The sequence below is a fragment of the Lichenostomus cassidix genome, chromosome 5 (assembly GCF_008360975.1).
Source record: "Lichenostomus cassidix isolate B80296 chromosome 5, HeHo_3.0, whole genome shotgun sequence".
NCBI classification, from domain to species: Eukaryota; Metazoa; Chordata; class Aves; order Passeriformes; family Meliphagidae; genus Lichenostomus; species Lichenostomus cassidix.
This window is the reverse complement of record NC_139486.1, coordinates 9,145,954-9,170,623: the sequence shown is the minus strand read 5'-3', so window position 1 is coordinate 9,170,623 and position 24,670 is coordinate 9,145,954. Positions and strand designations below refer to the sequence as shown.

Genomic DNA, 24,670 nt, shown 5'->3' with positions numbered 1-24,670 from the left:
GGTTTGTTGAATATAGGGCTTGTGGGGTTTTTTTTTGTTTGTTTTGACAATGACTGCTGCATAGTTGAAAGCAAGCATCAGCCTTCAAAGTATTTGTCAATATAGAAGATATTAGGGGATATTTCACAATGTCATCTAAGATAAAAACTAATTTGTAAGCAGCACAGCAGAAATCTGGAAGGACAATTAAGACAAAAAATCATTAACATTGATTCTTTTGCACTGGGATAGTACATTCGTTTCTCCAAAAGCATCCTTTTAAAATGTTGTTCACCTCTGTCTGTGTTTAATTACATATTTCAGTGTGACATTCAATGATTCTTCTTTCTCTTAAATTATATTTATATCAAGACTTTAATTTAATTCAATTCAGAATACTGCTCCAGATACACTCGCACTGCAGAAACCGGTGCCAGGCAGAATTGCGGGTAATTACTGAGGACGGTTGTTGGCAATTTGACTTTTCATCATTTGTTCGTCATCGTTTGTTCGCACTCTGTGCATAGTTCCTCGCTGAAAGGATTAGGTTACAGATGGGTGGGTATTACTTCAGGGACTTCTTAAGTGAGAATCCAGATGCTTTTCTGCCTCCTCTCTTCTTGCTGAGTTTGGGAGTTAGAAGTCAGTAGCTGCAGGTAAGATTCAAAGCTTGTATCTTTGTTTCTCTTTTGCAATGGAAAAAAGCTCTATTCTTTCTCATTAGTTGAACAGAAAATCTAACTGCAAACTTTAAGTACTTGGGAAATTACAGATTGAGCTAAAATTTCAAAATAATTTAATTTAAGTGCAGTTATCACTGACAACTTGCTTCAAGTTCTCAGAACAGTTTGGGTCCAGGAAGGTAATTTGGTGTTTCATGCTTTGAAAACCTGGCTGTTCTTTGGTGTCTAAGCTGTAGCAGAAATTTTCGGAGATCCTGGCCTTTGGCCACATCCGAGTTGCTCTGAGTTATGTCTGTAGTTTCAAGGGCAGTGGTCTGGGGGTGCAGTATTTTTCAATAGTGAAATATAGGTTTTGTTTGTGTGTCCCCCGTGCTGCACATGGTGTTACCCCAATAGCTGAAACCCTGCTGGGTCCTCCCTTGCTTTCACACAGAGGCAGCAGAGCTGAGGTGTTAGATCAGAGAGGGAAGCCCGAATTACGGAGACTCGTTCCTCCTTGCTGTTTCATGTTGCTGTGCTCCTTTTCCCTACTTGTGGTTTCAGAGGTAAAGCCTGAAGGCAGGCTTCAGGCTAAATGCTCTGGTGTTGCAGGAAACGGGTGTTTTGCTGTGTTTTCTAGTGGGAGCACAATCCTGGATTTCCAAGTTTGCCATCCTGCCCAGTTGAACTTGCAGACCATGTCTGTGAGCTCCTCTCATGTGGGCAGTTCACATGTGTGTGTTTAATCTCCCAGCAGCAGTTGGCAAGCTGGCTTGTGTCTGTGAGAACTGCTTGCTGGAAAGCAGTGGTAAATTCAAGCATTCAGAAAATTTGTCCTCATATAAGAACATGCAATTATCTCATGCCCTGACCTTGCTGGGGGCTGCTGGGCTCCCCAGTTCCTAGTGGGACCATTTATTTTACAATTCTAACAGCCTGTGATGTTCGAATATCTAAAATATGTCTGCGAAAGTTAACAACCTGAGTTTGAAATTAGGGTTTTGGTTTCTGCAGTGGGAGGGGAAGCTGTGAATATTACAGCATCACAGCATTCTGCTTATCCAGCTTGTTCAGGAGGTAAGAAGAGCATTTGGAAAGTAGGTGTGACAAAGACAGCATAGTTTATTTATGCTGTGGAGGAATAAAACAGTCATATTCTTTGTAGCACAGCAGACTAAAGGGGTGTTGGAGCACTGTTTGGAGTAGAGGCTTGTGTGTTGTATGTTTAATTTTTTTGCCGTTCCCCTCAGCAATTTGCACACCCCTTTGTTTGGCTCGCCCGTCTGCTGGTGGAGCTGCAGCAAGGATGGCTTTGGCTCTTCACCCCTCCCACATGTGTATCTAACACATTTGGTCACTCAAGGTTTATTTCTTCCCTCTGTTAAACACGAGAGTGTAATTTCCACCCTGTCCTTACTAGGGCGCGAGATGCCGAAGCAGGGGCTCCCCAGGACCAGGCATTGTCACCGGGCAGTAAAACCTCTTTAATGGGGCTGGCTACACTTTTAAGTTATGGTTAATGTTTTTAACAGTAACTTGTGTTTCCTCTGGCCTTCACACCCAACCGTTAGCCAGGTGTTTTTGTCTCTCAGAGTGGAAAAATAAAAGTAATCCAACTGTCCAGCTGGGCCCTCACTGAGATGCTGGAGGAGGTTGGCCACAATGCAGACTGGAGGTCACACAGGCTGGAGGAGTGGGTTAAGAGGCTCCTTGTAAATGCCTGGCAAAATATAAGCCTTGGAAATGTGATGCCTTTTTTCTCTTTTTTTTACTATAAATAAATTATGAGGTTTAAATTTGGCATACTTTATGCCTATAAGCTTTAGTCTGTGTAATTTTCTAAATAGATATATTTTTAAAATTTATTTTTGTTCCCCCCTTTAATATGACTTCCACTCGATTTCTTTGTAACTCCAAGACAGGCCTGACTCTGATCTGCCTCTTGCTGTAAACTGTGTTTATGGAGCTAGAATTGGGGTCATTAATTTTCTTTACATCAAAAGAAGTAATTTCTTTTAAATGAGAAGCCTGTTTCACCTAGTAATTCGCTTTAATTGCTTATTTGAAACTTTTGACATTTGATAGCAATTTAAACATTGCCAGATGAGGCTCATGCAGTTGGGACCTGCAGGTGCTTCCTTGTGTGCCCAACTTGGATCAAAGGAGTGAGCCCAGGGATGTGCCTGGCCCTGGATGTAGTGCCCAGTGCTGGAAGGTGCTGTGTTTTGGGGCTGTTTGAAGAGATGCTGTGTGTCAGCCTCAGCAAGTATTTGCTCAGAGGGCTCTCCCTTGGAGAAGTTCCTGAGGAGCACTGAGCACAGTGCTGTTTGTTTTTCTTGGGAGATAGACTGCATGGCCTTTGTTTTGCCCAAGGCTAAATAGTGCTTGCAGCACTGAGTCTCTCTGTTTGGTTTTATTTTTTTTAAGTCTAACCAATAGCACTTTCTGCTGAAGGGATAGAAAAAAGTTTCTAAAATATTAATTACTTTTTTTTCTGACTAATATCTCTTAATTTAGTATTACCATCTTCTGGGAGGTTTGGTGGGAAAGGATTTTCTTCCTCATGAGGGTAAGCAAATGGTGCAACTTCAAAGGCATTTTTTAGCAGGATCTAAACCTCAATAAAGAAAAGAGACAAAAATGAAACAGTGTCTCTCACTTCACTTTTTATGCTGGTTCACTAATGTGAATGCAATTTATTGTTCAGTCTGTGGCAACAGTAGGTTTTCTTAGCCTGAGAAGTATTTTTATTTTAAGTCAATAAACAATAATTTAGATTATTGCGGAAAGAGCAACTTCGGTTAATGGCTTTTGGCTGTGGAATAATGTGATGCTAGATATACTCACAATGGTTTCTATCAACACTGTGCTGTGTCTCGTGAGAGATTAAAAACTATTGCAGGAGTAGTCCAACAGCTGAACACGAGATAAATTCTGTGCTGCTGCTGCAGAAGTTAAGCAGTGTTTTAGTACTTTCTGAATTCAGAGCTAAGCCAAAGTACCAGTGCCAAGACTTCTTTGAAGAGTTTTATGGATATGCATTGTAATTAAAACCAGAATTAGTTTTCTAATAGGATGTTCATTTCCTAGAAAGCAATTGCAGCTTGGCATAAAGTAATACATTTTTAAAAACAAGTGCCAATCTGGGGATATCCCCAGCATATGTTGGATGGCTGACTTACCAGCTATGTGTGTCCTCCTTATTAACAAGCAAATTAAATATTTTCATTTAAAATAATTATACAAATAAACCTTTGGCTGCTCTGTGATTTCATTAAAACCTTAATTGTTTAGAGAGCTCAATGAGAGTGTGTGAAGTCGGGTCAGTTTTAGTGCCTGGCGTTAGTCTCGATAGCAGATTTACGACAGGGCTGGATTTAATCTCTTGACTAATCTTTACAGTAGCAGGCCTGGGATGGGAAGGCGTTTGTGTGTTGCAGGAGATAGGTAACTCTATCTCTAAAGTGGAAACACGGTGCTGGGTTTTAAAATGTTTGAGCAGCCTTAAAATGAACTAGCAAAGGGGTAGTGGGGAATTGCTCTGTGGAAACAAAATAGGTGTTGCTTTTAAATCAGCTTCTTAGTGTGCACATTGTCACACCTTCACACATGGCTGTAGGCTCAAATCTATTTCTCATCAAAGCAGTTGTAGCAGGAGGGGGAATATTGTGACCATCTGGGTTGCAGAGATCAGAAATAACAGTGGGCAGCACGATGTAAACTGGCTTTTATGCCACTTGATTAACCATTTCTGAGGGTTAAGGACAGCAAGATGTTTACCAGGTCACACATTAATTTTTTAAAATACTTTAAAGTCTAATTTTCCTGAGTGTCTGATGGTGATACGCCTTTGAATCAAGTTATGATATTTGTAGGTTCAGCATCTCAGCTAACATTGTCCCTGAGCATGGGAAACACAGGTGCCTTAGATGTCTCCAAAGGAAAGTTAATTAGAAGAATGAGCAGTTATCAAGTACACCGCAGCTCCACTGTTTAATTCTGATGGTAATTTTCATGCTGGGTCTAATACAAATGAATTCACTTATGGTTTATTAATCCACTGTGACCTGTGAGCCTGTTAGGGTATTCAGGGGGAAAAATGTTGAGAGTTACCAGAACAGATTTAAAGAACTTCCATGAGTGGAGAGCAAATCAGAGAACTTCCCCCACACCTTCTTTTTATCCTTCTACATGGCTTTAACTGAGTATGTTTTTTCCCCCTCTCTTCTCTTCTTTAGGACCCACGATTATCAGCTTTAATTTTTGACAAGCTTCAAGTGCCTGACTACTTACAGAAAAACAGGAATGAAGGAGAAAGCAGATGTGAAACTTGTGCCACTCACTTGAACCAGCTGAAGCAGGAAGCCATTCAGATGATGCACACCCTCAGCCAAACCAACTACCCAGAAATGCCCGACCTCCCGCCTGGCGCCGGGGCAGTGACCAGCATGGTACCCAGGATGGTCACTGTCTCTTCCCAGAGAGACTTGCCACTCATTGCTGGGCCGGTGGGCAGGCAGCCTGGAAAGTCACCCAATCTCTTCTCTGCGGCAGAGAGGAAGAAGGGACTTGGATGGTCTCAAGGTGTGGGCAGTTTTCCCAACTCCAGCGTCCAAGTGACAGTGGCCCCCAGCGGCCTCAGTGGTGCCCTGAGTTCTGTCACCATCCAAGCTCAGCAGTACCTCGAGGGCATGTGGAGTATCTCCAGGGTGAACAGCTTTCTGCCTCAGGCTTGTCTAGTAAGTAGTGATAATTCAGCTGCTTGAGTTTTGTTTGCATGTGTGTGGACGTACAGGGAGGTACAGATAAAATTTGAGTTGTATACATATTTATCTTAGTAGGGATCAGATAATGGTACTCTAAGCCGTTTCAAGAGCTGAAGAGTTAAAGAGCTTTGAATGATGTTCTATCAGATGTCACGTGGAATTTGCTTTCTTATCTCACATGGTGAGATCCTTTCCTTAGATGTTTTTGCACGTATTTTAGCTTCATGTATGCAGGTGATGTTATTTGTCTGTCACATACCCAGTAATCCCTTTAGAAAAAACACAAAAGGCCAAGTTTGTCACATGTGAAAATATCAAAGATGAACTTGACCCTCAAGTCTAGTGCTGAGCTTCTAACACTGTGTGCAGTTCAGCAGTTGCTGTTGATGGACTGTGATGCAGAGCATTAATCTGCACGTTAGCTATGTTGCAAAGCAGTTTGCTGCTGAGGAGGGAGCTCAGGAGGTTGCTTCAGAGCCACATGCCTGTAAATGTCACTGCACTTGGATTTTAAGCCTTGATGTTGTTTTCCTGTATTCTGTGTGCATTTTACGAACTTTTGTGGGAAATGAAAAAGCTTTATAGAGCTGCACATTACCTGTAAAAGCCAGTTCATTATGTGTTTGTGGCTATCTGTGGAACTGTGCTAAGAAGAAGGATCCAAAATGTGGCTGGTTTTGACTAAGATTTATTCCTGAACAGTTGTCAGGTAGTGAACAGGGGAGTGTATATAATAATTAAATGTGTACAATTTGAAGTAATGGTTTTCACTTAAAGATGATGTAGCAGATCTTGTGAGAGCAGGCATGTTGGTGCCAGGCAACTTTAAATTTAACATAATGCCTTATGTGCTGTTGTATGTAAACACTACCTAATATTGCTTTGTAGCTTCATCTGGTTGAGCTCCAAGATCATCAGACATAAATATTTGAGTGCTGCTGTCTAATCTTATTTTTCAGGCTGACTTGTGTTTCTTTCCAGAAAAGGCTTGGAGACATGATTCCTCCCTCCCATACTTCTCTCTCATAAGGAAAGGAGTGAATCCACATACATTCCACCTCTGAGGGGTTCCCATTAAATCCAGAGAATCTCCACTGACATCTGATCATTCACTGAGAAAAGGGAAAAAAACTGGCCCATTCAGCTCTTGGTAGTTTATAAGGAACTGCTGCTATGAGAGCTTTTCTCTAAAATGTTTCTCCATGCATTAGGGAGCAATTTGGCCATGTAAGGTGTATGATGTTACCTTTAAATTGCCTTTTAAATTCTTTGTATGTCACAGAAATAGAGAAGGAAAAATGGGTAAGGCTGCACTCTGAAAGCAGTATTTCCATTTATCTGCTCATTCCTTGTCTGCCCTTATTCTTGTCCTAAATAATTCAGTAACAGCCAGCTCCAGATTTCTTCCTGCTTAACCATGCTGACTGATAGATGTGGTTTTCCCTAACCGCTGTGCTATTCTAAGATAAAACTGTTGCCTCATTTAACCCCTGTGAAGGAAAAATGTGTATAATGCAACAGAGCTTAAGTGTGATTTAAAAATGTGCAAAGAAACTCAGTAGCCTGGAAAACAGTGACCTTTAACGAAAGGACAAACACTGTGAGTGTTGGAGGCAGCTTGGATGCGATCCAGTCATCTGCAAGGATCGTTTAGATTTATAAGCAGTTTTTGGAGAGAAGTTAGTCTTCAGTTGTTTTATCTCTCTCTCTCCCTCTCTCTCTCTCTCTATTTCTTTTATTCATTTAAAACCAAATGTAGTTACTGAAGACTGTGAGTGCATCTCTTTCCAGATTGTGCTTCGTCTGTCTGCATTCTTCTGCTGCCTTTTGTATTGTTAACAGCCTTGTGTCTGATGAAGTTGTTTGGGTGGGTGAGGCAGAAAGTGCTTCCCCTACGCTCTTCCCCTGAGGAATCACAGGTGTTGAAGGAAATAGGACTGGAGAGATTTCAGGAAACAGCTAGTCTAGCCCTTGTCTAGGACAGTATCCACTGCAGGACATTCTTGTCCAATGCTTATCTCACCTCATCTTAAAATTTTTCAAAGACTGGGATTTTCCGATTTCTGTTGATTCTCTCTTCCTTTTATTAGAAAATTATATTTGATTTATTTACATTGTTGGTTTTATTTACTAGTTAGAGAGCTAATTTTGTCTTTTTTTTCCTGAAGTTAGAGACAGGGTTTAGGTTTCAGATTCACCCGGAAGAGAGCTGTGGATATTCATACTTTCAGTGCTATCTGTCTTCAGTAACATCCTGTCTTGGGGAGCAAAGCTGTTCTGGCTAGAGGAATTCTGGAGCAAGAACTACTGCAGTAGAAAGAATAGCATTGAATGTACTATTTATTATGGGTGACTGAATCTTGACATCTTCAGCCCCCATTTAGGCAACATAGTGCTTAAATGCAGAAGACAAAGATGTCTCTTTTGCCAGGGAGTTTTCACTCTTGGTTGTGATACCAGTTATTCTGACCATCCTGTGAATACTCCTGTTTCACTGGGAATCTGTACTTACACCTTTTTTCCTGATGAGAGGGTGCTTGAAACAGGTGCTGAGCTCCCTGGTGAGAGGCTGCTACCCAATGCTTGCCTTCCCAGTGATTAAAGTCATTGCTGGATATGAAGCAGGCATGATTAATTTTATAAAATGGGGAAGACAAAGGTAAAGGCTGGGGTTCATCTCAAGTATTTTTAATTGCTGAAGCCCCAGGTGTTTATTATAACATAATTACTGAGGCTTTGTTTGTGGCTGTGGAAGACCAACAGGCACTTCCAAGAGATGCTTTGTCCTTCTCATCTTGGATGTCTGTCATGGCCTACCTTGTCCACTGGAGGTGCCTGTGGCTTTCAGCTGGTGCTGGCAGAGCCCAGGTGGGTCATGTGGAGCAAATAATTTTTTGGATGCAGGGCACTGTGTCCCCAGTGCCTTCTGGGTGTGAAAATACACCCCAGCATACATCTGCCAAACCTCAAGAGACCTTGTAGCTGCACACATTTCTCCAGGATCCGTATTTGTTATTGATGGTTAGTTCTAATAGTGGCAGTAGTGGAATTGTCTGTGAAGAGAAAAAAAAAAGCTTTGATTTCTGCTCCTCTCATCTCCCTCCTGAAACTCGCATGTATTACCTTGTAATGTCACTTATGGTTGTGAAAACACTTCTGGGCTGAACGTTGGGGGTCAGAAGTGCAGGACATCGTAAATTTTTAATATGTGTTTGGAGTTCAAGTGTGAAAAATCCATTATATAGATTATAAATTTTTTGAACAGGAACGTGTGTTTGAAGCACAATGTGGGTGCTGCTCAAGCCAAAATAATAACCATGGGCTTCGGGAGCTGTGAAGAGGAACAGTAATTAAGGATCTGGAGGAAGGTTCAGGGAGGGGAAGGCTAGGATTGCAACTGAGGTGCAAAAGGTGAAGATGTAATCAGCTGCTTTACCCAAGTGGCCTGTTGTGAAAAATTACAGAAAATAATCACCAGTAGCAGTGATAAGTTGTCTGAGCAGACATTGAACACAGTGAAGGGGAGGGAACTGGCGTAACTCTGGGTAAAGCAGCTGATTTGTGGTGGACACCTGACAACTTTAATTAATAAATAGTTTTATATTGATATTTTTAGTTCTAGATCTGACAAGTGAATATAAGGTTACTACTCAAATGAAAAAAAAAAAACATTAGCAGTGCTCAGCACTGCCAGCCAGTTTAATGCAAAAGCAGAGGACTGAGGGGAGTTTGGCCTTGCCAGATGTGTTGGAATCTGGCTGAGGTAGAACATTAAAACCACTGCAAATACCTCATACACATATTAGAAGTATCTGCATTTATTGTGTATTCTAGAAAAAAAAGAGGTCTTTCTGTATGTTTTAAATTGACTGTGTTATTATTATGCAGTGTTATGTACTGCATAAAAGTGCTAAAGTAGCCATGCCATGTGCTATAAAGACATCACAGTGAAATAAAGCTTATTTGCAAATTGCATTTTCTTTCATCTTACACAAAATGAAACCCTGGTCACACTGTATTTCTAACTTGAATATATACAATTGGTACTGGTTAGAAGGCAAACTATTATGACTCCTTGAATGTTTTCCAGATCGTAAGTTTTAAAAATATATTTAAAAATGCACCATTAGGAAGTTGAAAATGTTGGAGCATTGGAAAATTCAAAGTGACTTGGATAAAACTATTAAAGCCTATGTATGTAAAATTATTAAAAGCTCTATGTATGTCCCTGAGAGCATTCACAAATTTAAATATGTGTATAAATGTATTGCTTGGGTCTGTGAGGTTCAGAGAGTGAGGGTTCATCCACAGTACAGCACATGTAAATGGGTGCATAGACCCTAAAGTTAAAGAACTTACGTTTATTTGTCTTCTGTGAAAGACCTGTGAGTTATTTTAGTCACAATTCAAGCTTTCCTGTAGTTTGAGTAAGTCTTCTGCTTACCCTAATCTAAACCAGATGGATCCATCTGAGAGTAGTTCAGCCTCTGTTGCCTTTCCTTAAAGCCTCTTTGTTTGTTTATAACAAGGGTGACTTACATTTTGTTTAAAAGATGCAATAAAAAGCTGACTGTGGAAAACAGAACAATGACAAGATTTACTTTCCAGCATTTACTTTTTAACTTTGATAAATGTCATACCAAATGGATTTTTAAATTAATTTTTAAACCCCTTCTTGATAGCTTTCTCGGTGACCTTTTATTAATACAATGTGGGAAATATATTTTGTAATGAAACAATTAAAATACAGTGCATTGACCATAAATCTTGTCTGTTAGACGTATGGGTGTCTTTGAGCTTTGGGACATTTCTTAGACTCCACCTATAACATCTTGATCCTCAAGAAGTCAATGTCAGACAGATGGTGAGGCTGGGACTGCACAGAGGCTTTTCTGTTTTCCCTTTAGCTCCAGTGGTGTTGGTGTCGCTGCTCTTGCAGAGGAAGTACATAAAGGAAATGAGGTGACAAAAAAATACAAATCTTCAAAGTTAGTGTTGGTCATTCTCCATAACAAATCTCAACAGCAGAAGGAAATCTTTTGGTCCAAGTTACTAAATGCTTTCTCATACTAACCTAATTTATGTTCCCATGGAAGAGATCTTTCCTGTGGCTGCTGCATCTCAGCTGGACAGTCATGCCTTGCTTTGAGCTTTGCTGCCTTGGCAGATGCAGAGGGAGAGCTGTGATGTGGGAGGACAAGGCTGCCACTGTCAGTGAGACCCTGCCACAGCAACCAGGGAGCAGACTGGCTTAGGAAGGGTGAGTTGGAAATTCAGCCTTAAACGTGCAGCTGAAAGCATAGCCCTCTGTTTTGTGTAGTTGCTGGGACCTTTGTGCTCTGTTATTCTAGATTGCCCCCAGTGTAGGGTGCTGAAGGTGAAAATGAGGTTACTTTTTAATGTATTTCCAGGTATCAGAGTGATACAGGAAAAATACTAAGAGTTAACAGAAAGGTTTTTGGCTACAAGATGGAAATGAACACTTTCCTAGGTGAGAGTGTGGATTGCATTTCTTTTTATTGTGTGTTTGACATTTCCACCATAGTACTGGTTTTACAGTTGTGGGACAGGGTAACTATTTGAGGACTCAGACCCTCTTGTGGCTCAAATTACCACCTGAAACCAGTTCTTTTGATCTTTCCCCCCTCCAGGCTAAGTAGTTGCTATTGCAGCTCTCATGAGGAAGCAAGTCCGTACTTGCCTTTGTTGACTATTGAAGTCAACAAGCAATAATAAGGAATGTTTGCCCAGACTTCACCTGTAACTCATCAGAGGTAGATTTAAGACAAGCAGACTTCAGAGATTATATGGAAATGATAATCCACTGGATTTACCTTTGGCCCACAGTTCTTTCTCTAATTTGGCAAGTGTACCATAAGCTACGCTAAATATCCCAAATACTTAAATTCTCTACTCTTGCATTTCAACTTCTTTCTTTATCCTTTTCTGTTCACTTTGCTTCCTTCAGCTTTTACTTCCCGCTGTTCCATGTATACCGGGAATTTCCTCCACTATAAATCCTCTGGTGAGCTGACTGTCAGTCAATGCATCCCATGCCACCTCAGCACTAGAAGCATACAAGGAAGAGTCACACTTTTTGGCTGAAGCTCAAAAGTGGTATCATCCAAGATTTGAGAAAGAACGGCTTTTACAAGGCTACTGTTGCATGGGTTACATGGGTTAAGGGTGGGCTGCAGGTGAATAATGCCCTTTGGCTTCAGAAGTTAATGGAGCAGAGAAACCAGATAAATTCAGGCTGAGCTCAGACCTTAGTCACGTGTGGGATGGTGGACGGGAAAGTCTTTTGCCATGGTGTCTGTGTAGCATGTGGAAGGAATTGATTTGCGCAGCTGGATGCAGGTAGGATTGCCCAGTTTTCCTGCTTGTGTAAAGTAGGATTTGAACATCATCTTTATTTTTTTTTTTAATTTTTGGAAGTGCTTAGAATTTGACATTGTCTCAATAGGCTGTTTACTGAAATGATGGCATGTTGAGGCTGAGGGCCTTCAGATGGTTGAGCTGTGCACAGGATGAACATTGCTGAAAGCACCTCTTGTTGGTTTGTGGCATGAGTGGCTGAGCATGGGGCAAAAATTGGTGCTCTTTGTTACTTGCAACTAGAATCACTGAAGTGCCCTGCCTGGTAGCTTCAGAGAGAAGGTTTAAAAAGCATCAATACAAAATGATGTATCTATTTTTGTGTTTCACCACTTAGGAGAGAATTTATGATGTATGGATAGAGTTTGTAGATATTTCAAGCATTTCATATGCGTGTGTTTAATGGAATGGATTGCCACTTTAGTGAACATAGTATCAAATCAGCTCTGTTAATTGGAAAAGATTTTTCACATTATTGCTAATGATGTGACACAGTTTTGTTAGAGATGGTGCATAAAATAGTGCTACTTCAAGTGACATTAATGTATGCATTTAAATTCCTTTCTTCCCATTTACGTGCATTATTGATTTTATTTCATTGTTGAACAGCTAATGGATTTATAATTTGAATACAGTCACTGTAATCAATGATGGGATTATTAGACTTATAAATAGAACTTTAAAGCTACAATGAGGTAATTTCCCAGTGACATTATATGTAGTGAGTGGGCTGCCTAGCCAGGAAGACTGGGTGGATGAGGTCCTCCAAAGACAGGTAGGAGCAACCTTGTGTTCAGAAGTCCTGGTCCTTATGAGGGACTTCAGTCACCCTGATACCTGTTGGAGGTACAACACAGCAGGGCATAAGCAATCCAGGAGGTTCCTGGAATGTGTTGATGATAATTTTCTTTCCAAATAACAGAAAAGCCAATGAAGAGAGGTGCTGTGCTGGCCTTTGGTTGGGATCAGTGACGCAGAATTGACCTGGAGCCCTTTAGCCAGTGGTGTTCCCCAGGGGTCAAGGCTGGTTCCAGTCTAGTTCATCTTATTCATCAATGTCCTGGGTAAAGGGACAGAGAGCAGCCTCTGGAAGTTTGCTGAGGAGGAGTGGCCAGTACCCCAAAGAGCTGTGCTGCCATTCAACAGCACCTGGACAGGCTGGAGATGTGGGTGGAGAGGAACACAGTGAAACTTAACCAAGGCAAGTGCAGGGTCCTGCAGCTGGGGAGGACTAACCCCATGTACCAGCGGAGACTGGGACTGACCTACTGGAAAGCAGCTCTGGGGGTCCTGATAGACAACGAGTTAACCATGAGCCAGCAGTGCCCTGGTGAACAAGAAGGTCAATGGTGTTCTGGGCTGCATTAGAAAGAGCATTGCCAGCAGGTCGAGGGGGGTGATCCTGCACCTCTGCTCAGCCCTGGGTGAGGCCACATCTGGAGTTCTGGCCTCCTCTGTTCAAGAAGGACACAGAGGTCCTGGAGAGGGTCCCGTCGAGGGGCTGTGAAGATGATGAGGGGACTGGAGCATTTCTCTTATGAGAAGAGGCTGAGGCAGCTGGGCCTGTTTAGGCTGGAGAAGAGACAACTGAGTTAATTCCTCTGGATTTGCATAGCTACTATTTCAAATCTGGATGAGTTTGTTATTTCCTGATACCTTACCCGAAGGAAGCACTTGAATGATGCTGTAGGAATGTGTCCATTGCTGTGTTTTTGGTGGTGTTGGGCAAAGATAACGGATGTGCCGTTCAGAACTATCCCTGTTCTGCTTTTCAAAAAAGAAGGTGATGAAGCTGTGCAAGGCAGTTGGCTGCTTTAGGGGGCAGATGGCAGTGGAAGGATGAAGAAGGAGAGAGTGGCCCTTGTGATGCCTGGCTTGGGAAGGGTCTGAGTTGAGTTGGTGAAAGGTAGCTGTGTTGGCCTCCCCTTGAGTCTCATCAGTCTTTCCTCATGACTATGATGTACTCATGGGGAATACAAGAATAGTGCAACCTCACGTTGCCAGTTAAGCTGAGATTCTCATGAAAAGATTGTATGGGAATGATAAGAACATTAGTAATATCCTGCTGAGTCTCAGCTGCAGTCTGTCTAGCCCAGGGCTGTCTCCAACAGGGAAGCTGGAAATGGTATTTAGGGAGAGCTGTGGAGCCTGGCTGCTTTCTGCAGTCTGCTCATAATCCCCAGCACTCAACTGGAGAATTCACAGGGACACATACCTGTCTGTTCCCTTTAGGATCTGTTTATGGACCTGCTGTTCAGGAATTTATGCAAACCCTCTCTGACCCTGAAACACTCTAACTGCACAGCCTTCTATGAGTCAGCAGGTTCCATGAGTTCATGACCCCAGTGCAAAGAAATCTATTCAGCACCTCCATGACTTTGGAAACCTCAGTCAGGCTGTCCTCAGTCTTCCCTACTCCAAGCAAGAGTCCCAGCCTCTTTCATCTCTCTTCCTGGGGCAGCTGCTTTATCTTCTTGACCATTTACTTGCTTGTCTCTGTCATTTCCCTTACTCCACTACCCTGTCTTGAGATGCAGTACTAGGACTTGATATGTGGCACTCATCATGTAGACATCCTCCTTGTTCTTTGTGCCTGCCTTGTGATATCCAAATTTTACTTGCTGGTTTGTTTTTTGGTTTTTTTTTTGGCTGCTGCTCCATCTCGATTCAGAAGAACTGTCAATGAACTGTAGATCTTCCAAGTTGTAGCTGCAAGTTTTGAGTTCAGCATTGTTGAGGAGTCATTTAGGTTGCTTTTCTCCTTATATGTGGTCTTTCCTTTCTAAAATCTCACCTGACACTTCTTTGCATGCTCACACTTGGGAATTTCTTCTGGAATTCTTTATTACTGGCATTTGGCTGCTTGAAAGAGCTTTGGGACATCTGCAGGCTTTCAGATTTCACTCTAGTCACAGTGAATCATGTCTGGGTTACATGGTCCCCACACTGGGAGCAAACAGCAGGTCAGCAGGAACACCCACAAGAAAAGAGTGTCATCTGCGCAGCTCCATCCCTAATTTGGGACCTCGGTGTCCTTCAACAATGATCCCAATGATCACATCTGTCCTTGTCTTTGCAAACTTAATGCTGTTTCACGAACTTGCCTGTAATTGAATCTCGGTCCCTAAATATGGGTGTACTAAAGAGCCAGTCTTCCCCTCAGATAATGAGGGCTTGTACCTCTTCAAGTGAGCTGCTAGGCAATGGGTGCCTTCCATGTAGTAGCTGTCAGGCAAATTGATCCCAAGGGTTGCTCTTTTTAAAGCAGCTACATCTAATATATAAGCAAGTTCAAGTGTGATTGAGATAGAAATGAGGTATGACAGTCTCCGTCCACCTTTGCTTTGTTTGATGACATTGTATGTCAATCATGATAACAATACAGTGATTATAATGAAAATTGGAACATGGTAATTTCTTTTGCTGAATAGAGAGTAATCAAGATACGGTGAGATTTTGGTTGAGTTGCCCAAATCATTGAAAAATTCTGTTGTGGAGTCAGGAAGGCGACATAAGTTCTCCCCATTCAAAGCTTTGTATGTGTCCTGTATTTAGAGGCTGTTAGAAACAGTCTGTCTTGTGGAAGTCAGTCCTAATGGAAAAGTATTTGTCTTCTTGTAGGAAATCCAATCTTAAAATGACAGAAATTTGCAGTATTATGAGCCTGTTAATGAATTCCTTTGCTTGCTCTTATCAACCTTTGACAAAAAGCAGAGATTCAATTGTATATTTGTCCATTGGAATAAATACCCAGAGCAGTACACAGCTATATTTTTTGGCTTTGGAGGCTGTAACTATTGTGATACATGTCAGCAGGGAGGGCTCTGGGCAACAATTTCTGATGCTGGCCTAGAGGCATTAGAGAAAACAGTTCCTCTTGCCTGGCTGTTTTAAATCCACTGCACGTGAAAAGTCCTGCTTTGAGAGTGTTAATGTGCAACAGGATGTATGCCCTTGTTGGTAGCTCATTTCGTGACCTCCTGACTTTTCAGGTGGTGGGTTTACATGTGCAGATAGGAGGGTGTTGTTGATGTGACTGGTGGTCTGATAGTGAAGGAGGAAAGAAAAAAGAGCATTGCTTGCTGTGTCTTTTGGTATGGGTGTCCTGAATAGCTGAAATGTGAAGGAATTGGTTTGTCATTGCCTGACATCTTTGCACTAGCAGAGGCTTGGTTGCAGGGATTTCCCACATTCTCAATCTGCAGGAAGAAATGAATGAAATTTTATTTTGTAGATTGAGGCCTGCCCAAAACCTTAATAAATTTCTCAAGGATCAATGAGCATGGCTTAGGAGAGAGAGATCTGGGTCAGATTGAGATCAAAAGTCCTTGTTCAGAAGGGAGAAGCTGCTGATTCTCCATCCTTGTACTGCCAGGGACACCCATGCTGGATGTATCTGGGTGTGTGCCCTCCCCAAAAGGATGAGGTTCTTTCTGCATGAAGCACAGACTGATAATGATTTTTGGTGGTAAAGATCCAAACCTAAAACCTGCTTTAGTAATTCAGGTATTATTTCAAAAAGCAAGGTTGTCTTTGCATCACCTATATTACTTTCCAGTCTGTGACAGCAGATGGGCCTCCTATTTCTATTTAATTCTACTTCTCTGTAATTGTTCTCCTTCTGCCTCATCTTCAGAGACTGATGATAAGCCAGGCATTAGCAACTCTTGTAGCTGAAAAACCTTTTTTGAGAGAAGGGATATTATGCTCTGCATTTGATTTACATTGAACACGAGATGCATATAAAAGTCTAAAACTACAGGTTTAGGCATTCTTGTTACCACATCGCAGCTGCAGGTTATAAATGACTACAGTAGTGTATTGTAGTTATAAAATGCCCTACTTATTTTATAATGAGCCCTGGCAGAAACAATGTCAAATGGCAGTAAAAAGTTTATCCGGAACACGTTTCACTTCAGCCTGGCATATGCTGCCCTGTTAACTTTATGGAATGCTCGTCAGTCAGGAGGAGACATTTCTCACAGGAGATGCATGCAGGACTTATCCTTGCTTATGGGAAAGAAAGGTTTATAGGGTGAGCATTATCCAGCTCGAGATTTACGTCACATTTGTTCCAGTCAGTGGTAGTAGGTCATAAGAGTCTTTACATGAATCATTTAGGTGGAAAATTATTGTTTTATCATATATAAACAGTAGATCTAAAATATTGCAAAATCATTACATCAAGCAGTTTTAACAATTAATTGACTGTGACATTCTAGTCAGAAAGGGGAAAATAGTAAGTTAAAGTAAATTCTCTGTCTGCCTGCTAGTCAGAAAGGGCTAAAAAAACTTAGAAAAGGGCGAAAAAATCACCGGTAGACTCAGGCTGTACCAGAGCAGTTAGACCTTCACCTGCACTACCCTGTTGAGTGCTTCCATTATGGAATCAATTTTTTGAAGTAAAATAAATTGTTTTGAGTTCTGATTCTGATAAATGGATGCATGTCAGATTTAGAGAGGCTCCTGTAATTTTCTTCATTCCCTCTTTAGTGATTCTGTTCTTGATACTCATTTGCAGCTCCATCCAACTTTCTGGTTTTCTTTTGCTATGACAGTATTATCCTGGGACTGATCTATTTTTCTGTAGGTTTTTATAGTACCGTATTTTTCTTGCCTGTTGCCAGATACATATTTTGCATACATTTCAGAGACCAAGTGGCCTGACCTAGCTTGGATTTTTTGGATTCCTGGACGTTCTCTGGACAAAGGTCAATGTCCAGAGAATGGAAATACTCAGAAAACTGGAAACATTATGGCTTAATTTTTGGCTTTACACTTCAAACACGTAAAGAGCTTGTTAGAATTGTAATTGTCCTTTGGATGGTAATGGCCTGACAGAGTCCTGTATGTCTGGAAATTTCATCCAGGGCCAACTTCTTTATAGTTTAATTTTGGACCAGTCTGACTTGCTTTAGCTGGGGCAGATGTTTCCTGCCATCTAGTCACAACAGTGAGCCTGTGTGCTGGGAGTCAGGGATGGAACAGGGGATCATGTGGTTTTGGAGAGAGTAATGGGAAGGAGTCCTATAGAGCGGTTTTGGAAATCCTTCCTTTGAGGTTTAGCTTCTTTCCAGAGGGATTTTGGTTTTTTCCAATGGCTTTTGTCCAGCAAACATTTTCTTAGAAAATTAAAACAAACATTGCTCTCTGGATGTGGAGCCCTATGACATTTTAAATATTCACTGCAGTCACTAACACTTTATAGTGACAAGGTTGTGCTTTCTGGATTTGATCAGTAATGATTTATGACAATTCAGTAAATGGAGAGGCACAGTTCACTCTCACCTGCAGTCTGGTCTCTTCTCTCTATACAGACTTAGACGCTTTAAAACGTCATGCAAAGTTGCTCTCATTCGTGTAGAGCATTTTTCACACACAGTCCTGAGAAAAGTATGTGTTGAGATGAGGGAGGTGTGTGAAGTAACTCTTGGATTAAGTTTAAAAAAAAAAAAAAAAGCCCCCTTCTTTTTTTGTGGTGTGGCAAACTGGAGTGTCGAGGCCCAGGAGGGTCCCATTACTAATTTTTAGTTTTCCTGCCTCAGGGTAAATGACCTGGACCTGACAAATTTCCTCATACCTGAGCCTTCCTCATCACCTGAGAGATGTAGCTGTTTCAGGCAGAGCTGAATATGGCTGTGTAGGAAAACCCTGTCACTTTGGATGGTGCAAGCAGTCCTTGAAATGAATCCTAAACTTGGAAGAACTTCTGTGGTTTTTCAGCTTCCCACCATGCAGCTAAATGGATGTTACACTGGTGTTTAATATTAGTTGGGTAGTTGAAAACAATGAAAATGATATGCATTGTGTTCTTCAATAGTCTTCTGATGATTTTATCTTATATGTCTTCACTTTTTGTTCCTTTACAAGAATCAGGGCCTTTGTATTGGCTTCCACTTGTCCTACTTTTATACTTACACAGAACTGAGAATAAAATTTACAGAAACAGAAATTACAGTTTGAGTTTTTAAATGTGTCTGATGTGGGAATGGCAATTTATCCAACTTAGATATGGAAAGTATATTGACCATTTGCCATCTGAAATTATGAGGTTTGATTTGGATATTTTAAGTTATGTGCCTGATGTGTCCAAATTATTTGTCTCTTGAAAATGAAAGCTTTCAACTTCTCATAGACATAAAAAAGTGGTGTAAAAGAAAGGTGTGTTACACATGGCTTATATTTTTGTTAAGTGCGAATAGCTTTTACAGGAATTGAGCTGTTAACAGATTCCAGTCAGTTCTTAAAGTCTGTTACATGTTGCTGTAAAATTCAATGAAGTTTCGTGCTAACTGTACAGATTTCATATTTAGCTTTAGATCATGCCATTATTTAGATTATGCATTAATTAGAGTGATTGGTTAGGAACACACTGCTGCTCTGCCTTTTTTTCAAAATTTTGCTTAAACACAATTTTCTTTGTGTCAAGGACTCTTGTCCTGTATAGCCCCTGTTGAAAGTGAGTGGAAAAATATGCCTTGGGAATTCATCTTGAGCCTGTAATTTTTAATCTGAGACAGCATCTTGTGTGGCAGAGGGTTATGGTTGTGTTCTTGGCCGAATGTGGGGGAGTATTCAGGCACAGATGTTATTCTGCCAGCGGCTGTGGGATGAGTGTCCTCCTTGCTGGCCATCATGACACTGCTGTTGAGCATGGCAGTCCCTGGTATGCCACTCTGTAGGCTCCATGTGCTGGCCCCAGAGGTTGTGCTGTAGATTTTTTTAGTCTGTAAATTGCTAAATCCATAATAAAGTCCCCTTGCTGTCAGCGCTTTGCGTCAGTTCGCGTAACTCTGAAGTTCAGGCATCACACTGGATTTTACCCGTCTGTGTGTTGTTCCACATGCCATATTCCTTCTGTGACTGGCATAGGTCAAGACCACACATTTGTTGCTTCAGTGCATTAATGATCAAATACCTGCTTTATCGACCCCCTCAAGGTTCATTACTCCATCACTTAGTTATAAGCAATTAACCACGGGAGTGGATCTGATCCTTTCCCAAGCTTCTCTCTTTCTGGTTGTCCTTGCCAGTAGATCATGGATAGGACAGACAAACTCCCTTTCTAAAGTGCTTTTTCCTGCCACACCATTTCTTTGTGCCAGTTTTGATCTCTGGCAGTGCTTGATCTCTGTCTTTCTTTTTTCATCACAAAGAAATTTGATCTCATGAGGTTTCTGTATTACAAAGTGAAGGGTTTTGCAGAGGGTTGTTCAGAGTTTCCAGCTTGGCTTCTAGCGTGAGTAGCTTCACTAGGATTAAGTTAATCTGCATGAATGTTCTTCTGTGTCTCAGCCTCAGATCTCTTAGGTGAGCTCTATAAAAGTACCTTTTTGTGTAGCACTCTATGGTAGAGCATTAGTCAGCCACTCCATAATACTGATAATAGTATTAATCTTGAAAGAGCAGACCTTCAAAAGAGCTGGGTGCACTTTCTTCTTGTTGAAGAAGACTTTGTTGGGACTGTTGACTTTGTTGGGAACTAGGAATACAGCACTCAGCCTATAGGAATGAGTCCAGATGAAACTCCAGACAGCCTTTCATGCACCGGTTTAGTGCTGCTTGGTTGGCAGAGTTTTTTTTTTCCTTGGTACCTAACAACTGGATTGCCTTCACTTCTCATGAGAAAATCTCTTGTTTGTATAGTCAGTGTATGAGAGAATTGAGGGTGTGTATGTAACCGGGAATGTCCTATTACCATGTCTGCATATCTGTAGTTGTAAAACATGATCTGTGGCGGCTCAAAATTTAAAATTTGGTGGCATACCAGGAAGTACCTAATTGCATTTGTGCTTCATTACAAGGCTGTCTCCTTTCCTGGAATCTATTTTAGCTAATTAGTTGGAAATGTCAAAGTAGTATTTCAGATGACAGAAACATCATATATTATCATACATGAAGCAATTAACTCTTTTGACAAATATTTATTGTGGTGTCATCTTTAATTAAATCTTCAGGACTCCCAGACATAGAGCAGGTTCTTCCAAAAAGGAGCCTTCTCAGCACTGTCAGTGAGCATTTGACTGATGGGGCTTAATTGAACTCGGTACTTGAAAGAGTTGGTGGCCTAAACATGAAGATATAGACCTAACTCAATTTCACAATACAGATATCTGATATTTTGGCAAAATCTCAAAATAATTGCCCCCCACCAACTGTGTCTCAGATACTACAGATGCTTTATGGTGGAGAAGATGCATCTCCAGTAACTCCTGTTCTTCCACTGGAACAGTTTGCAGGAGAAAAATGCCGTATGCTTGTGCTGCTAAGAAAAATAATACTGAAAAACAGGGCTGTATATTGTTTTTAAAAAAATCAATTTTCTTTTATTTAGTTCTTGGGGTTATTCATGTGGAAACATATTGCAAGTGTGACTGTTTGGTTAGTTCCTCTTAAACAGATAGGTCTTGTAGGTGATGTGCCACTGAGAAATAATTCCTGACAGTCATAACTGAACCAGATAAACAGTTCTGCCAGCTCCCAAATAATACTGTAAAACAAAACGGTTCTGCTTATCGTTTGCCATTTCTTCATGCCTGTCAAACTGTTTAACTGTGCATTACTCCTCACAAAGGTTCTCTGTGTTTTTCTGCTCCTCCACTGCGGTCATGGTTTTTACTTTCTGTGTTGCTGGACCTGCTGTGGTACACTTGTCTACCTGTATCACTCCTCAGCTGCTACTGATCCTCACCCTTGCAAAAACACTCTTTGTGAGTGTTGAGATTATCCCCTGTCATGGCCATGTATTTAAAGTATACTAACCTGTACATATGTTTTTATTTTTCTCAGGCAGAAGCAGCACCAGAAAGTGGCCGAGATGTTCCCAGTGTTCAGATCAGCTCAGGGCAGCACAGCTCTGACCCCGCGGGAGCAGGTGGCACGGTGACCTCGCAGAGCGTGGTGGCTCCAGCCGGGGTCTCTGCAGGTACCTCGGCTGCAGCTTCCTTCTTCATCAGGTAGTTCTTCCTCCTCTCTGGTTTCCATAGCTGCTCGTGGGTCTTCAAACAGCCGGGGAGTGCTGGTCAGTCTTTGCCATGGGGCTGGTTGCTGAGAGGTGGAGTTGCTCACCTGGTCATGGCTGTGGCTTTCTGCTGCCACTGGGGAGCAGGGATGGGATGGGGACACCCCAGTTCTCCCTCTGGAGACCTGGAACCTCTATTGCCCAAGACCCAAGAAAGCATCTGTTGGGCTTTGTCTAGTCCTTAATGGCCATCTCCACCACAAGTCTGCTATTCTGTAGGTTTCCTTGGAGCAAAAGCTGAAATAACAGATTTTTTTCACTCAGATCTAAATGAAAAAAGTTAGATTTTTATTCAGTAGAATGGCCTATGTGTTCAAATAAAAGTTTTTCCATAGTTGGTAGCAACAGTGAAAACAATTTGACTTTCTTTATTTAGCAATAGCCCATAACAATCTTTTTTTTCCCATTCTACTGTCTTATAAAAAAAATGATATGTTAGTTTTGTTTGGATGTTTGTTGTAATTAGCAATGTTGATTAAATGTAATACGCTGTCAAGCAGATGGTATTTAAAACAACAAAATTCAGGGCTTTGTAGTTGCATTCCAACTCCTTTTTTAATTCAGAACTGAACATATTTTGAGACAATATTGGAAAGCGTATGTCTGTGAATAGCACTAAAGTAAAATTTATGCACCAAGAATCCCTCTTAGAATGTAATCACAATGGTAATTGTATTGTTTCCTTTTCCTTGGTCTTAACGCGTTTTGTACCATTAAATAAATGATGTTTACTACAAGTTCTAATCTGATCTCAGGGGCTCAACTTCCCAAGTTCTGTTTTTTAAAAAGAACACAGCACAATGATTGGAAGTGTCAAATACCTGCATATCACTGACTGTCTGTACACAGGAGGTTGGGAAATGACTGCCTCAAGAGCACTGTGTGTAAGTTGGTGGATTGTTTCTGTGCTCTGTATTTAAAATCAACACAGAGAAACGGTGGCCTGCAGAGGATGATTTGTTTCAATCAAAGATAGGTGTCTGAAATCAGTGGGAGTGCAGAGGAAAAAAGTGCAGGGAAAAGCTCAGATGCCTCTTTTCTTGTTTAGTTACCTAAGCAAGGACAGATGCATCCTTTCCAAAGTGTCTAGATGGGACTGCAGCAAAGCTTTCATTACTGTATTTCAAATTGTGGGTACAAACAGTGTGATTTTAGCTTAATCTACTTCGGATTTATTTCGGTATTAATCTGTACGTCCTAAGCAAAAGCAAAGATTTGTCCTTTTCACTGGGAAAGCCAGAAAATAAAATACCTTCCTTGAAACTGAGAGAAAGAAATCAGTGCCTTATAGTCTAAAATAAGACCCAAAATATTTTCTCCCGGTGATGCTTTTGTCACTGGTCAGCAAAACTCAGTTCTGTTTTTATTGTCATTAGCTTAATTCAAAGATTCTTGAAGTCAGCAGCAAGACTGCAAATGACATCATTGTATGTTGGATCAGGCCCTAATTGCTTCTCATGAATCTGTCTTTGCCTTGAGTGAATAAGAATTTTATAGCTTTAGCAGCTCTGTGCTAGCTAAAACATTTAAAAACCCCATTAGTACATTGCTTATTCCCTACCCATGTTCAAAATTGATTCTCTTGAATTTTTTAAATGAAGGACAGAGCTGATGGAAATTTTTGTGCACAAAGCACTTCTGTTTCTTTTTCTGTTGTTGAAACACAAGAAAAAAAATCTCACAAAGGCTGGAGGAGAGAGATCCATCATTGATCCCTGGCACTTGGGTAGGTTGAGCAGATTCTCAGGGGGGTGCAAAGCTCTGGCCAGGCTGCTCCCCCAGCTTCGGCATTAACCTCAGGAGAAGCTCACTCCCACACTGTTCCTTCTCTTTTGACTTTTCTGCCATTGGGACCTTAATGGAGCAAAGTTTCCATGCTGAGCCTTCCTTCCACCCTCAAGCCATGCAGTCCTCTCAGCAGAAGGGGAGAGGAAGAGGAGGAAATCCTCAAGGATGTGTGAGAGACGACACAGCTACTGGCAGAAATGGCTTATCCAGGGACCACAAATAATAGGATATCACCAGTTTGGAGGTTTTGTTCAGTACTGATGGGCTATCAGGCTTCTTTGCTTCAGCCCTTGCAGTCCTGTCTGCTTCCCTTTGCACCATCCAGCCTTGAACATGTTGAGGAAGGTCATCCCTGCCGCGAATCTTTTGTAGCAGCATTTGCTTCTCTCTCCTTCATCTCTCTGTTCAGCTGATCCTCTCTCAGGAAACACATGGAGATGAAAGAAGAGTCATGGCTGTAGTGTTATGCTGTAGTACCCGTTCATTATATTTGCTGATTTTTTTTTTTCCATACTGTAACTCCTCAGCCACTTAAAATCTGAACTTCATAGCAAGGCCAGTGTGTTACTCGTGTTATGTAGAGCCTGGCACATTTTCTTCTTGTTCTCTACTGGAATAAATGCAGTTAATACATTGACAATCACACAGACACACACATATATATTTATTTTTTTGCAAACTATTGGCCTCTCATTGACCAAATCTACTGAGGACCTTCGTCTTTTTACATGAGCTTTTTGTAAAAGGAGCTGTGGTTGAAACTTTGGCTTGTGAAAAAAGGGCTGTTTTGCCTTAGAAATAAAGTATCTAGGCAAAAATCTGCATGCATGTTAGTGTTCAGTGTATTTGGGTGCAGGGTTAGTTGCTTTGGAAGACAAAGCCTTCATAGGGTGCTTGTGGAAACTGCATCTGTGATTTCCTGAGCCACGCAACACTAGATACAGATTTTTTTTTTTTCCCACATAAATAAAGGATTCCAAAGGATTTTTCATGAAACAGTATTCTCTGTGTTTGTACAGGTCCTAGCACAACTAGCTTCTGGCTTGTGACATGGTTTCCTGACCACATATAAATGC

At 41.3% G+C, this 24,670-nt stretch overlaps 1 protein-coding gene across 3 annotated transcripts in view; it reads left to right on the top strand.

The window, feature by feature from the left end:
* Positions 1-24,670, top strand: part of KIF26A (kinesin family member 26A) — a 103,073-nt gene that overhangs the window by 33,705 nt on the left and 44,698 nt on the right. For all 3 annotated transcript variants that reach the window (XM_085061241.1, XM_085061240.1, XM_085061239.1), the window contains exons 3-4: positions 4,880-5,380; positions 21,575-21,741. In XM_085061241.1, the coding sequence (XP_084917367.1) occupies positions 4,880-5,380; positions 21,575-21,741 (668 nt within the window). The remainder of the gene's footprint in view (positions 1-4,879; positions 5,381-21,574; positions 21,742-24,670) is intronic.